Source organism: Symsagittifera roscoffensis, chromosome 2 (genome assembly GCF_963678635.1).
Source record: "Symsagittifera roscoffensis chromosome 2, txSymRosc1.1, whole genome shotgun sequence".
NCBI classification, from domain to species: domain Eukaryota; kingdom Metazoa; phylum Xenacoelomorpha; order Acoela; family Convolutidae; genus Symsagittifera; species Symsagittifera roscoffensis.
In genome coordinates, this window is record NC_087063.1 from 10192665 (window position 1) to 10208250 (window position 15586).

Consider the following 15586-nt stretch of genomic DNA (forward strand, 5'->3'; position numbering starts at 1 on the left):
ATTCACAAACATCAAAAAAACCCCAGTGTCGAGGAAAATCGGTTTGAATTTCTTATTTTTTGTCTATTTTCGAGTGAGTGAAGCGATCGAGTAACGTTCGTTATGTATGAAAGTTACCAATTTAGGGTGAAATTGATAGTTTTACTTAAAAAATATATAATTTTGGATGCCCTATATAACGCTTCTCAGGCAAAAAACCTTTGAAATTATTTGAAAGTTTCAGTTCAAAAAGTTGAAAAAAAAATTTAAAAAAACTCATCTTTTTATATATATATTTTTGAAGACAATTGTAGTTTTTTATGTCTAATTCACTCAATTTCTACGCATTTTCATAGCAGTATTATCACACAAAGTATCATTTAAAATTAATTTAGAAATCGCACGTGATGTTTTACGTGCTGTATAATAAAATCAAGTACAATGATATTTTATGCCTATTTAGCTTTCGAGGTAATTCCCGGCTCTTTTTCCTTTTCCCCCCCACCTGCAAATTTTTATATTTGAAGTTACTGTTCACTTTGTTCGATTGTTATGAAAATTGACAGGCAGACTAATTAGGCCATGACTAACATATTTGGTCTTCATAATTTACCTTGTAAAACCACTCGTTAGACCATAAAATTCATGTTTAAGTGAGGTGGGGGGGAAAAGGAAAAAGAGCCTAATTCCCATGTTCAGGACCACAAAGGTCTGTTTCTGGCCAGTAAAGTTTCATTTTAAAACTAAAAAAACGGAAACAATCAATTGACGGACTTTTGTTTGTCTTCTTATTCTTGCCGACTTGAATTTGAAAGCCTGATTTTTCCCTATGATTAAACCAACTTCAACTATGATTGAAATTCATCTTGATTATTTCTTATAATTTACAAATTCAACTCAGGATTTTTTAAATTTTACTTTTAGTTTTTTTTGCTTTCTGGTCATAATCGAGCTAGGCTTACTTTAAATCGTTTTAGTTGTCACATGATAGTTGTTTGAAATATGAAAATAGATTTTCTTTCGTTTTTATTTTGGGGTGGAATTTACAATTTTTTTAGTTTCAGTTTTCAGAGAAAAGTTATCTGTTAATTGATATTTTTCTGCGCTTTACTGACATTCTCCCTGTAGTTAACAAACTCTGCACGCAAAATCTTGCCTCAGCCAATTTTTAGAAAAAAACTCCTGTCTGAAAAAGTTGAAATCGCATTCCAACAAACTTTCCAGTCAATTTTTTTGTTATTTTTGTTTTCATTAATTTTTTGCAATTTTTTTATAGCTCAGAAAATCTTCAGAGAAAATTTCTGCCCAAACGTAAGCTTAAGCGTAATTTTTTCCTGCTATTTTAATTTAACTTGTTTTCCCGAATTTTTTCAAGCTTCTAGTTTCCGAGAAGATGCATGGACATCTACTGAGATTTCAGTCAGACCAGGTGATGGACGCCTTCAAAATACTTGACAAGGAGGGCAAGGGAAAAATCACAGTCAAAACACTCAGACAGTTCCTCACCGCTACATGTTGAATTGATATTAAGGATCTAATAAACGTCATTCCCCCTTTGTCCGCCCTAACTAGACCAACTTAGCCTCCTCCTCCCTATATGGACCTCAAACTAAAATACTCAACCCCACCCTATATTTACTTTAACTTTCTTACGAGTGCTTCAAAATATGCTATTCTGATCGGCTGAAAATTCTGAACATCTTAAAATCGAGTTAAAGTCCTGCCCCTAAACAGCTTCTAAAAAGCTTGCTCTTAACATGATTCAATATTTATATAGCGATTCGAGTTTTAATTTTGATTTTTACTAAATTTTCTTATAATCTGTTTTTTTAGTGGTTCAGTTTTGGTGGCCGTTTTTTTATCAACAAAATTTATTCATCCACTACCGATAAGGTTAATTTATTGTTACACCAGCCAAAAACGGTCAGCAGCCTAGTGTTTTTGGTCATTATTTCAAAATTTGGAAAGCCGGACATGTATTTGTCTCATTTTCAACCCGTAGAAGTCTTTGCCTGAAAACGGGCGACTCGTTTGTTGACTTATAACTTTTATTTTAAACAGCTTTGCATCAATCGAGTTATTAGCTAAAAATTCAAATTGCCGATAATCTTGAATAGTTCTGAAGTGAATAATTCTGAAATGAAAACTCAGTAAATCAGTTTGAATAAGTCTGAAATGAACATGATAAAAATTTTAGCAAAGTGCCGCGCTTTAGTTAAGTGGCGGCCATCGTGTTGTTTTTGAAAAACATCGGTTTTTTGCTGAGACAAAAAATATAGTGTTTCTTTCACATTCGTTGGTATGATTTGTACGATTGGCTTTATTTTTTAGCTTTATTGTTGACACCTCCTGTTTTTTCATTTTCTGAAGCGTTTTTCACGGCCATTTGGTGTTCTTCAAAAGCTAGTTTCTAATTCAATAAACACAAACTAAGACAATTTTTTTTTTGCGAAATTGACTCAAACGTTAACAAACAGTCGGTTTAGGTCCACTATCAGTCCCAAATGGAATCGGTCGGCATAGAAGTTCCAAAGTTTAGTCATCGCAAACACCTGGAATCGATCCGGGGTCTGGCTTGTCTTCTGGTCATTCTCTTCCATTGCGACCTAGTATCTTTCTCAAATGGATATCTAGGAGTGGACGTGTTTTTCGTTCTCTCTGGATATTTGATCACATCAATTTTGCTGAGAGAATTAGCCAGCAAGGGTGAAATTCATTTCACCCAATTTTACTGTCGCCGTTTTACACGACTTTTTCCAGCTTCAGCTGTTGTTATATCACTTACAGCAGTTATTTACAAAAACACTGAGCTTCCTGAATATGCAATGAAACATGAAGATTCATTTATCGCGTCTGCACTTTACGGTGAAAATTGGTATGCTCTCAAAGTTGCCATGGACTATTTCACCGATAAAGGATCAGACCAGAGCCCCGTAGTTCACTTTTGGTCTTTGTCAATCGAAGAACAATTCTATTTTGTTTATCCTCTGTTTTTATCATTCGTCTGGTCAATTTCGCAAACAAACAGATTATTTCGTTTACTTATTACCTTTATTATGTTTTTGGTTTTGGCAATTGGTATTAATTTTTACATGTGGCACATTGACCCTATGGTATCTTATTTCTCGACATTTGGTCGATTTTACCAATTGCTATCAGGTTCCGTTCTCGCCATTATGCTTCTGATTCGAGATGTTTCCAAAAACTCAAAGCCACTCTCGCGTTTTGTTCCGTTTGCAGATTACTTTGCAGGCTTGACTCTAATCATTTTTGTATTTGTAATTTATTTTTGTCGGTCTATTGACGCATTTTATATGGGTCAAGTAACCGTCATTCTCTCATTTTCTCTAATTTTCTGGCTCGAGCTTTCGAATAATGAAAATAATTTGATTCAAGTTTATCTCTTTGAAAATGAGTTTCTTTGTTTCATGGGTAAACTGTCATATGGTATGTACCTTACACATGTACCCATTGCTAAGATTATGGACATATTTGGCTGGCTATCTCTTGAAGGTTCTCTGAGAGGAGCTGAGATTGTTTCAGTTACTTTTATAGCAGCTCTTATTATATTCTACTTAGTTGAGCGACCATCAAAAGATGCGCTTAATAACTGGAAACTGAAACCTGTATGGAAATTAATTGGCTTTGCTTGTTTATCGATCCTACAAGCTGTTTTTATTTGTTTGATATTCTCAAACTCGGGTTATTTTATCACAAACCACCCACTAAAAATTAAAAATCAAAAATCTGTTTGCGACAATTTTCGAAAATTGGGCTCTGTTTTTCTCAACGGTGACTCATATACGCACGCTTGGGCTGATGTATTTCTCGAAACGCACAAAATTTGTATTATTTCAGCAAAGTACACTTTTATTAAAAGTCCGGGTGCGCCGTATCTCACTGTAATTGAAAAAGTTGCGAACTATAACGACGGCTATCAAACATTTCGTCTACAGTCAGAAGACTTTTTAAGAAATGAAGAACCGAATGTTACTTTATTTTTCTCGAGATCAATATTAAGTCAGCCCAAGTTATGGTACTCAAATTACTCTGGAATTGGAGCCAAATCGAAGGAAAACGAGTGGAAAATACTCATAAGCGAAGCATTTTCCGAGTTTTTACCCCGAACACTAAATCACACAACTGGCATTTTCATGATAGAACATCCGCACCCAAAAATTAACCCAATGAAATGTATCAAACGATTACAAAACGTGTACGGAACTGATTGGAAAAATCGCTCAAATGAATGCAAAATCGAGCTTGTATATGATAGGGGGATTGTCTTTTTGAAAACCTTGTTCGAGCGCTTCAAAAAAGAGTATAAGAACTTCTTTTACATAGAATTGGGACCCCTCCTGCTAGGAAACAAGTCTAATTCCTTTGTAGTTGATGCAGTACTGGATGACGACATAGTTTATGGTGACGACGCTCACATCACTAAAGAATTTGCAAGGAAGCAGCAGCACCTACTGCTCTCGGCGATAACAAGACTGATAGGCTAAATATTTTCTTCAATCTATTCAATCTAAGATCCGGAAATGCAGTATTCATTGGTGGTTGAGGGTCCGAATGGTGAAACAAAACTATCAGCCAGTCAGATTATAGTATCCAGAAATATGAAAGATATTTTCATCTTTTACATCTAGTCATTTTAAAATCCAGGAAGGAGTGAATCTATGGCAATGAAGGGATCAAATGATGGAAAAAATATCAGTCAAGCCGAATTAAGTAGATGCTGGGGCTGATTTAGGGGACGGAGTTGCTCTTTTTTCTTCAGGGACCCACTGAATTCCAAACCCCCTCTAGTAATAATTTACAAAATCGATTTTCAGCTGATCACCCTGATTTTTTCCAACAGTCGTATCGTTGAAGAGTGCTATTGCTTTGCTCACAAATGGTTTTGTTTTGCTCAAATTCTGTAAATTTCTACCCCCCAACAAAAAGTAATTTAGCTAGATTCTAAAAAGACAGGAGCTAATTTTGGACCGTTTTGCATAGTGCTGTCCTTCATTCTGTCGCTGAGTCTGCACCCACTAATTGATGGGGGGAGGGGGCAGCTGGCACTTCTTTTACCTCAAGGCACAATGTTGTCACAGTCCCATGGTCAATGGAAAAATCCAGTGGTTGAGTATTGACGAATGATTCCACAATCGATGCATGAGCGGCCTCATCTTTGAAAAAATACAAGCCATATTAATGCAAGATTTTGAGTGGAGAAACTTTTTTCAGTTAGATTTTTAAAAAAGACAATAAAATTATTATTCCGACTTTTGAAGAAAGTGACGGAATAATTGTGCTCGTGGTGGTTTTTTCCAGACAAATTTCGAATTTTTACCTGGCAGATTAATTTTTTTATATCATTCCGGAAGTAGGGTGGCGACTTTTCACTTAGGGCATTACACCGGAAGTAGGTATGGGTTTCCAAACTTACAAATCCCTAAACTAGGTCTCTTACATACTAAAAACCGGTCCCATTCCAACCGCTAGATACTAAGTTCTGATGGGGGCTATTAGTACTTCTGGAAACCGTCATCACTTGGGCCAGAAACTTCCGCCCAACTCAAATCATTTCTAGTAGCCGATCTATGAGTTTCATAAATTTAGCTTCCTTAGTTCCCATTTGAAAGGAGGAGTAGACCATATCGGTTTCTTAGAGATGGAACTAAATTTTTGAGGGTTCGAACAATTTTGAGATTGATCACATGTTTGGTTATCTACGTATCGTATTGCTTAGCCAAAACTGAGCTGTGTACTACTCATAAGCTTCCGAGTGACTGCATGCAGTTGCCAAAGTAATGCTCTCTCAGTCGATTTTTTTAGTTGGTCGAGTTGCATTAGGATCACCAATCCTACAGACTTCTCTTTTAGTTCTTTAATCTCCCGGATAATTGTTAAACTACGTAAAGTTAAGAGTCAAGTGGCAAATGTTTTTGCTCTTCTAATATTTTTTTGTCTTCTTATCTTTTATTACTGATCCAATATTTACTTCCTAAAGTTTAACCTAGTTATCTTGCTTTTCACTAGCCTTACAATTTTTCCAAACTGCTGCAATACTGAAACAAGAGTATTGAAATGAATAAATATGTTTTATCCGTCTCTGGGTTGCAGTCTTAGACCAATTTTTGTCTGTTTGAACCAACATTCATACAAACTTTGTATTTTTCTCTGAAAGAAATTTTTAATTTTTAGGGCTGAAGTTGCTGCTTCTTGGCTTTCAAGTATCTCAAAATTTGTTGGGATTTGGACTAGGCAACTATGAGCCAACTTAATTTGTCCAGAGGTTCACATGTTTATGTTTATGGTGTGATAACTTTTTTTCTTTTTTTTTCATTTATTAATTTTTTTCCCGCAAAATTGGCCTCCTGAAACTGTAGAAATCATTGAGTTCAAACATTGCGAGGCCAAACTGTGCATTTTGTGAAGTGTAAATGGATTCTGCAACACGATTCCGCAACATGGATTCCGCTCCCTTTGTTCTTCTTTTGTTCTTTCGTTTTTAATCGTTCTGACAAAATTTTAACATATTTAAAGACTTGTCTCTGGAATTCAAGAACACACAGACACAAAATTGTGCGCCTATCCAGTTCCAGTGCACAGTTTGGCCTCGTAATGAAGAGTCAAAAATGATGGAAAAAAAGACGTAAGGCATGCCGAAAACTGTATAACAATTTCCAATTTCAAAAAAGCAAAGGCGGTTGCTTTGAACACAATGTAATATTTATATGAAAAACTTTTAAAAATCAAAAATTCCACACACCAAAAATAATTCAAAAAATAGCATTCAATTTTTTTTTAATAAAAATGGTACTGTAAAAGTCTTAGGCTGCGAGACTTGTATGACTACCTTTTTTCATTATACCAGAAGTAAAACACTATTTCTGTATCAAAAAAGCAATTTTCAAAAAAAAATAATCAGAAAAACTTTTAAAATTTCACGTTTGGTTTCTTGCATTGAGCGGAAACATAATTTTTTTGTTTTGATTGGAAACAAGCACGTTGACTAGTTGAAACTGAAAAAGTTCAACTGGTGATTAAAATTTCAAGTTAATTGTTTGCTCAATTGTAAAAAGTTGAGTTCTTCTCGAATTACTGCTTCAGAGCTAGTATTTACGTCACAACCCAATCTAATAATGCAGTTTCTAATTGAGATTTTAAATGTCGTTCTTTCTGGTGCAAAATTTTTATCAAAGTTTTCATTGAGGAAACAAAAAATTTTCGATTTGACAGTTTATACAAATTGATGACCATACATTTTCCTGACAAAAAAACGATTAGTCAGACAATTCATATTTTGAAAAATATTAAACTAAAATTTGTCTTAAAATTTTTCAATTGTGTAGGATGCATGGGAAAGTTTATGAGAATTGTTTGACTGGCATTTTTCAGCAATCCGGGTCAAATCAGCACAAATAAACAACAACTTAAAAGCTAGAGCAATATGCAAGTCATAGTAGAATTGATGTGGCAATTAAAACTTTCACCAATCTTTGTGTTTTTTAAACACTACTGAGGCCTTTTTAGCTGGTGCGAAATTCTGGCTGGTTATTTTCAAATAAGATTAACTTAATGAAAATTAAACGTAATCGTACACATCAAAGTTATACGTAATGGACACAAAATTATCAGGTTTTTTTGAACACTTTGGCAAGAAAGCTACATGTTGATGAAGTTACATTTTGGGGAGTTCATAGTTTTTGAAAATATTGGGTTCTTGAAAACTTCTTTTGAAATCAATTAGAAATCGATCAAAAAAACTTTTTTTTGAAAATCTTGCCCACAATTTTCGAATGGTTCAGTTTCGAACGATAAACTTAATCCAAAAAAGCGGTTGGTTTAGCCGCAATCATTTAAGTTAAATAACAAACTTTAAAAAACATTTTTTTTCTATTAAGAAGCGATTACATATTTTGTCAGGCTTGATCTCCATACCTAGAAAAAGCGAGTCAAAATGTTTTACTTAGTTCGTATGATATTAATTAATGTTAGTCGTTCAACTCCCATACTATTGTATAATTATTGTATATAATTAACGTCTTTGAAAACCCTAGAAATTTTCTAAATTAAAAACTCTAAAACGACACAAAAAAATGATCAAGTTTTTTTCTTAGAATAAACTCTTGAAGTATTAAAAAAAACTGGAAAAACTAAAGTTGTCTAAAGTTGCCCAAATGCTCGAAAATTGCGAAAAAAAAATCCGTTGATCAGGTTTGTTTCTAGCACTCAGGGGGAGCCTATTCATTTTTTTAGTTAGTACCAAGCACTTCAGCTAGTCAAATATCAGGGCAAATCCACGATCGGCAAAAATCTTGCAATATGATTTTCTGCCCAATTATAAGAAGTTGCACAAGATTTTTTCAAGTTACTGCTTCAGAGCTACATTTTATTGCACACATTTATAGGCCAAATTGTGTATTTTGTGAATTGTATGCGGATTCCACAATAAAGATGCTCCTTTTATTTTTTTCCGTTATCATTTTAACACGTTTAAAGATTTGTCTCTGGAATCCAGGAACATACAGTCACCAAATTCTGCGACTATACAAAGCACAGTTTGTCCTCGTAAAAAACTTAATCTCATTTCGCAAAGTTTAAATGAAATTATGCAGGTAGTTCTGAACCATGGGTAACTTAATACAAGGGTTTATTGTTTTTGGGAACACGGCAAAAACCAAAACATTACATGTAATAGCAAAAAACAGGATTCAAAAAAGAAAAAGTATAAATGTCAGTCAATTTTCGAAACATTCAGTGTTCATTTTAGGCTGTTAATTATTGGGTTTTTGTTTTTCTAGAATGAGAGTAGCCCCCCTTGTTTTCTATAATCGATTTTTTAAAAATCAAAGTTGAAACAAAACTACTTAGAAACAGCATCACAAAGCGATCACCCGCGCAAATTTTGTTTGTAGGTGCAGATTAGTTTACGTTAAGGTTACATCGTAACCTTGCTACACTTATGCTAAACACAAGAACCTAAATTTTTTGTCTAAAGTATTTACTTCAGTCTATTCATAACCTTTTCACACCTCAAAATTATAGCAAAATTTTCTTCATTATTTAACTGTAAATGTGACTGAGATTATTACCAAAAAATCTAAATTTTTTTCTAAACAAAAAAAGATCAATTCTGAACGGTTTTCCAGTTCCTTTGTTATTCTTTTCTGGTATTCATGCACTTTATTTACGAAGGCGGAGAAATATTTTTGCTTTTTTCATCTATACTTTTGAAAGAAACACAGATCTTTTCAGAGACGCAAAAGCGGACTGATATTTTTGTTAGCGAAAATCAACGGTCGTTATTTCATAAATCCGGATAAAACTCTTTTGAAAATTTGAGTGAAACGCAATAGTAAATCAAATCAGTTGCCCTGAGCTAATGAATATTCGATGTTTATCTGAAAAAAAACAATTAAAATGGAAGTATGTGACTTCCGATGATAAAAATATTGATTCAATACAAAAACCCTTCATAATAAAACCAGCTGCGCAAGTTTGAGTCAGTAATTTTACCGACTGAAGAACCGGCCTAAATTTTTATTCTCCTCATTTCTTAGCTAACGAACAGTTGACATCAAGAATCAGTAATCCCAATAAGTTTCATTTTTTTCTCACTTGTCTTTGCTTATATTTTTCGTTTTTAAAATCATTCTTTCTTTCCAAAATTTTGAGACAAACACAATTTGTAAAAAAAAACGAGATCAGAACTAACAATGGTTACCGGAGAGCAAAAAGAGACTAAACCATCAATCAAGATACCTCTACGACTCAGGACTACCCAAAATCAGAAAAACTGAACTAGTGAGGGGCTTAGACACCAGACGAGGACTCTAACTCTCGAGCTGTAATCGGAGACTGCAACTCGTGACTTGTTTCCAATAAGTAAGGTAGAAATTGTGAACAAGCGTTAAAATATCATCCACCCCAACTTGGTATTAGTAAGTTAAATTGTTGCATCATTTTATAATAACAGTGTTAGCTAACAACTAATTAAACTCTGTAGTTTATCAGTTTTTCTAACTAATGATTTGACTATAACTCGTGTCTAGAAATTTGACGATCTCATGTAAGATTCATAGCCCTAGGCTAGATTACTAATTAATAAACCAGCACTGTTGGCTTAGTAAAAAACGACAATTTTTTTCTCATATTGTGACTGAAGCTGCAAAAACTGTAAGAATTGACGCTCAAAATATTCTCGATTGAGCATTTTCTGAAACTGCTTCGAACTAGTTCTGAGCCCTTACCAAGACAATTTTTTATTTTTGACCTGGAAAACTTGATATTTAATCTAATTCACTGGTCAGAAATTCTTCGTGAAATGTTTAAACAAAGCAGGGATTTATTTCTCGTCTTGTTTCTGATCAGAAATTAGTCAAATCTAGGCTTTTTCTAGCTAGAAAAAAAGTATCCTGCTTGGTGTCGATCCCCATAACTGCCATTCTTTGTCTCCCCAATTGCCATTCAACCATAATCTAGGTTGGTTTTGGCAATTTAATCCAAAGCAACGCTTGTTTTAACAAGTGCTAACTTTCATTGTATTGCTACGGCTATTGTGTAAAGTCGAAACATGTTTATCTCGTTGCAGTTGAGCAGTGCCCGGGTTGACCAAAAATGCTAGTCACACATTTTCCATATATGGAAATTGTATGATTAGCATTTTTTTGACAAAAAGTTTTTCTTTTTTATTTAGTACGATACACCGAATTTGATGCCAAAACAAGAAAAAATTTTTTCAAAAATTCAACGACACCAGTTTAGCAAAATGGATCAAAATTTTTATGAATAGTATTTTTTCATAGACTTAGTTTATGGAATTGTATGATTAGCATTTTTGGTCTATGGAGGTCAACCAGGGTGAACTGATTTCTGGTTATTTCTTTCCGGAAAATGTTTATACCTAAACTAAGAAAGAAATATATCATTTATGTACAGAAAACACAAAAAATTTGGCTAGGTAATCTGTATAACATTTGTATCTAGAAAAACAGCCTTCGTTGGGTACGAGAGTTTACCCTTCCTTCGGACATCAATCGGTTTTGATAGGTTATTTACAGCTATCAGGTTTTCTGGCATGAGATTAGCCCACCTGACTGACTGTGAAACAATCGGTTTTTGAACGCGCATCAAAATTTAACATTTACTTATGGGAGTTCAAAACCCTATAAAAATTTAGATAACTTCTTTGAAACCGAAGAAAATCGTTTAAAAAGTCATCAAAGAAGATTTTGATATATAAAATCATTGATTGATCGATCTGTTTTCGTACTTGTTATCAAATGTTATCTCACATAAGCATTTCGTGGCTGTTTTAGTGATTATTGAATGCGATTGTGATAAACGTGGCTCCTAGCTCGTTCAATAAATGGCTCCCCTCCACACCTTAATAGTAATTGGCCATTTATAGTTGTTACTTTGTAAATAAAGAATTTCATCAAACTTCATATTATTGAAAACGGAGAACAAGCTAAGAAACAGTTCGAACAAACTGGTCCCTATTCCGATACGATCATATTTTTGTTAAATTTAGAGCGCATATTCAATTAAAGTTAGCTTAAAATCGCAATATCAAACGAGCGATTATTGAGCGATTATACTTCAAAATGAGCAACAAAAAACATGAGCATTCCAGCAAACACGACTGGACATCGGAGTATAACCACCCCGACTGCACAAAATACTACCAGAACGTAAGTTGGCCACTCAATCTGAAGAGTTGATATGTAGATATCTACCCGCACGGACAAACTCGAGATTCAAAAATATCTAAATTGATTTTATAGTGATAATATTCAGTTTAAAAATCCATTTATGGTAGGTAACTTATGATTCATAATGTATGATTTGCTAAGATTTTTATGTTTAAAAAGTTCGCTTAAACCGATTTAAAAGGATTTTTGCGAAGTCATGAAAACCATCGAAATGTCAACAAAAATGATTTTATTTACTGATTTTGCTTCGAAACTTGAGCAAATATGATTTCTCAAAAAAAAAACCTCCATCAGAGCAACAGAAAGTAAAAGTAACTCAAGAAGAGTTTTGTTAAGTGCAAACTTTTGAGTTTAAAAAAAATAATTCAAAATTTTGCAATTTTAAGGCTTGACACGAGACAAAAATTAAGAAATTCTGCGAAAACACTTCTAATGAAACTTCTTTATCAACGTTCTAGGCTCAATTTTATTACTAAATTGAGTTCATGATAAAACTTATCATGTTACTCTTTTTTCAAATATTCATATGGATGCATGTCACAATGGGTTCAAATTTTACTTAGAGCATGGTAAGCATGGTACAGTGCTGATTTAAATTAACCGGACAAACGCGTTAAACTTGAAATTTAAAACGCGTTTTTCTCAAATTGGGTTGAGTTTAGGTGAAAACTCATGAATACAAAACTTGTTTAAAATTTTAGCAGAATTAAAATGGTTTAATTTGTATTGCGAAATTCGTGCCCAAAATTTTACCCCAAAAATGGGACATTTTGGTTTTTCTTAATTAATCAAAATTTACGCCAAAAATACCCAGTCGATCACAGCCATAAATATATCAAAATTAGCCCCTTACGTAGCCTAAGAAACTTTAAGATGGGTATATTCTCCAAAAAAAAATTGCAAACCGTTCAAAAAATGTTTTTAAAAAAATAGTTGGTATTTTATATAGTAAAAACGACTTTTTTTTGTCTATCAAACAAAATGAATTAACTTATACAATGTTTTGGAGAAAATACCCTTCTTAAAGTTTGTTGGGATACGTAAGGGGCTAACTTTGATTTAATTATGTCTGTGATCGACTGGGTATTTTTGGCGTAAATTTTGATTAACTAAGAAAAGCCAAAATGACCCATTTTTGGGGTAAAATTTTGGGCACGAGTTTCGCAACACAAATTACACCATTTTAATTCTGCTAAAATTTTAAACAAGTTTTGTCTTCATGAGTTTTCACCTAAACTCAACCCAATTTGAGAAAAACGCGTTTTAAATTTCAAGTTAAACGCGTTTTGTCCGGCTAATTTAAAGCGGCACTGTACTTTCGTACAGTGAAAGTAAAATATTAAGATCTTACTGCAAAAACCTAATAATACTTATAACTTTTCCAGGTGATGGACAAAATGCAGCTAGTTGAGCGATGTGAAATAGTAGCCAAATACAGCGAGAAACATCTAGTTCCCCTGTTCAAACAGTGGTCGGGAGATCTGGACAAGCCCCTTCAGTTTCTGGATCTTTTGTGTTGCTATGGAAACGATACACTGGCCTACATTAATGCCTACTTTCAAACTGTCAGCTCCTCCTCTATAAGTTTTTAAAAGCATATTTAAACTAAATTTTTACAGAAAAATAATTTTTTCTTGTGTCAAAGTGATCAAGTTTAAACATTTTTTGGCGCCTCAATCTTCATAGGTTGAATGTATTAAGGCGTAAGGCACTTTTGTAAATGATTTCTCATTGATGTTGTCTTGGTAATTTTCTAATCAATTTTTGATATCTGGCAGCATTTTCTTTCAGGACTACGCAAAAACGTGGGCATCACAAGAGACCTGTTTTCAAATTAGCAAGCCCAGACAATTTCCAGTTGAGACTCTGGGCATCGATATCAGTGCACCTGCACTCCAGTTTGGCAAGAAGGTTGGAATATTTGACAGAACTAAAGTGTTGGATTTGAACAAATTGTCAGAAACGGAGACGCAGTTTTTGGAAGAAAAATGTCAAAGTTCAAATGTTCTAATAATAAATTCTCTCGCTTACATCAACGAAGATCAAATAAGGCTAATTATAGACTGGTTTGCAAGTGGAAAAGAGCCAGGAATGATTGCCATTGGATTTGTCTATTCCTATATGGGACCAGAGCTGATAAGTCGATACAAATTTCATTTGTTGAAAAAATTGAAATTTTTTGCATCAGTTCCGATGATGAACAGATATCTCCAAGAAGCAGAGAGAATGAAATTTGGACACGAGTTTGGAACTTACAGCCGAGCTTACTATGAAGTGTGGTACCTGACAAGAGAAAAATAGAAATAGGACGCTATAGTTATTCTAGTATTCATTCAAGAAATACAACTTGAAAAACAACTGTTATAACATTTAGACATCACATATTAAGTTTACATAGCCGGCTTAAACAAATTTTTTTCTCAATAATGAGTAACAAGTAAAAATTATAATCAAATTACAGCTAATTAAACATGATAGTTTTTGCTTCTAGTAACGTAGCATATATGACAAATTTAGAACTTTTTCCGGAACGGACTAATTCTCCGCTTGCGCGTTAATAGCGCAAAAAATATTACTTTTAATTCCCATAAATAATTTTTAAATCCCATAAAAAAAATCCAAAAAAATGATCACAGGTGAAATATAAAATTAATTTTGAGCTCACTACAATAATACATTTCGGATGATATAAAAAAGCGCGGTCAAAAATAGCTATTTAAAAGGTCGAAATTTGTCTGGACAAAAGGAACTACTCAGAGCAGAACAAATCCGTCTCTTTCATCAAAAGTCTGAACAAAAAATTTAAATCATGACATGCTTTACAAATTGAGATGTAAGTTTGTTAAAATTGTTAAAAAACAGTTATACTTGAGGCCATTAGAGTCTCTTTTTTCATTTTTGAACAATATAAAAAAAAATTTATCAGTCACAAAAAAAATCAATTTACTAGATGACCATATATATCATAATGATTATTGCACGTTTGGATCAATTTTTACAATGATATCGTACTTCTCAATTAAAAAATTAAAATACTTTTCAATTGTCTCAGGCAAAAACAGATCAATTTTAATAAATATGCTTCGGATGGGTATGTCATTTGAAAATCGGAAAAATTGGAAATCAGAAACTGATCTATTAATCGGCGTCGCATCGTGTTTTTCTGAAGAATTAAATGATTCTTACATTACTTTTGCCGCAAATTGTGAACTTCATAATTCGAATTGTGCCATAGTTTCTTCTTCATTTCGAAAAAGGATCTAAGTTTAGAAAAAACGGCAATCTTAATTCTGTTTATTTAACTAATTGTAATAATCTAGATAAAAAAACTTTAGTTTTGAGTTTTCAAAAACATAGCCAACAGACGAAATATTGAAATGTGCTAAGCTCTCGAGCGCCGTAAAAAAAGCAACATCAGTCCCGCTTCACACTTTTTCAATGTTTTTTATAGTTTAAATAAAAATTTTTGTCTGGGCTTAAAAGTCGGTGTACCGTCATAAATGAAAAAGAAAAATTGTTTGCAATAAATGTTCATCAAACAAACCCATATATAAAAATGGTATGAAAATCTTTTTTTTTTGGTGGTAATAAAAAATTGTTATATGTATATATATATATATATATATATATATATATTATTTAACCGCAACATGAATTTTGTACTGAACCAACTTTTTCAAAAAATTTTTAAAGCAAATTTTTCTTTTGTGCATGACGTAGTCCTGAATATAGAAGAGTTGGATTTTTTGTTTTTTTGTTTTTTCATAGAAACCGCTCAACACCCATATTTTTTGTATAGCATGTTTATGTATGCCTTGATCAGTGCCTGATTAATTAAAAAATCAAAGTTTAAAAACGATCATCGTTAAAAATGTTCGCCATAATTTACATTATAAAAT

At 33.1% G+C, this 15586-nt stretch overlaps 2 protein-coding genes across 2 annotated transcripts; both read left to right on the forward strand.

Moving 5' to 3' along the window:
• The first annotated feature begins 2364 nt into the window (after positions 1-2364).
• Positions 2365-4551, forward strand: LOC134840184 (peptidoglycan O-acetyltransferase OatA-like). Its single transcript, XM_063855898.1, has one exon. The coding sequence runs from the start codon at positions 2484-2486 to the stop codon at positions 4482-4484; it is 2001 nt and encodes a 666-aa protein (XP_063711968.1). The 5' UTR covers positions 2365-2483; the 3' UTR covers positions 4485-4551.
• A 6821-nt stretch (positions 4552-11372) lies between these two features.
• LOC134840252 (uncharacterized) lies at positions 11373-14119 on the forward strand. Its single transcript, XM_063855999.1, has 3 exons — positions 11373-11666; positions 13073-13252; positions 13479-14119. Exons 1-3 carry the CDS (start codon positions 11580-11582, stop codon positions 13986-13988), a joined length of 777 nt encoding a protein of 258 aa, XP_063712069.1. The 5' UTR covers positions 11373-11579; the 3' UTR covers positions 13989-14119.
• Positions 14120-15586: the final 1467 nt, after the last annotated feature.

What these genes read in the sequence shown, in the direction of transcription:
- LOC134840184 (XM_063855898.1), top strand. Translation starts at nt 2,484, where the DNA reads ATGGAATCGGTCGGCATAGAAGTTCCAAAGTTTAGTCATCGCAAACAC.
- LOC134840252 (XM_063855999.1), top strand. Translation starts at nt 11,580, where the DNA reads ATGAGCAACAAAAAACATGAGCATTCCAGCAAACACGACTGGACATCG. An exon ending in GCACAAAATACTACCAGAAC is followed by an intron (nt 11,667 to 13,072) that starts GTAAGTTGGCCA and finishes TAACTTTTCCAG; the next exon opens with GTGATGGACAAAATGCAGCT. An exon ending in TTAATGCCTACTTTCAAACT is followed by an intron (nt 13,253 to 13,478) that starts GTCAGCTCCTCC and finishes ATTTTCTTTCAG; the next exon opens with GACTACGCAAAAACGTGGGC.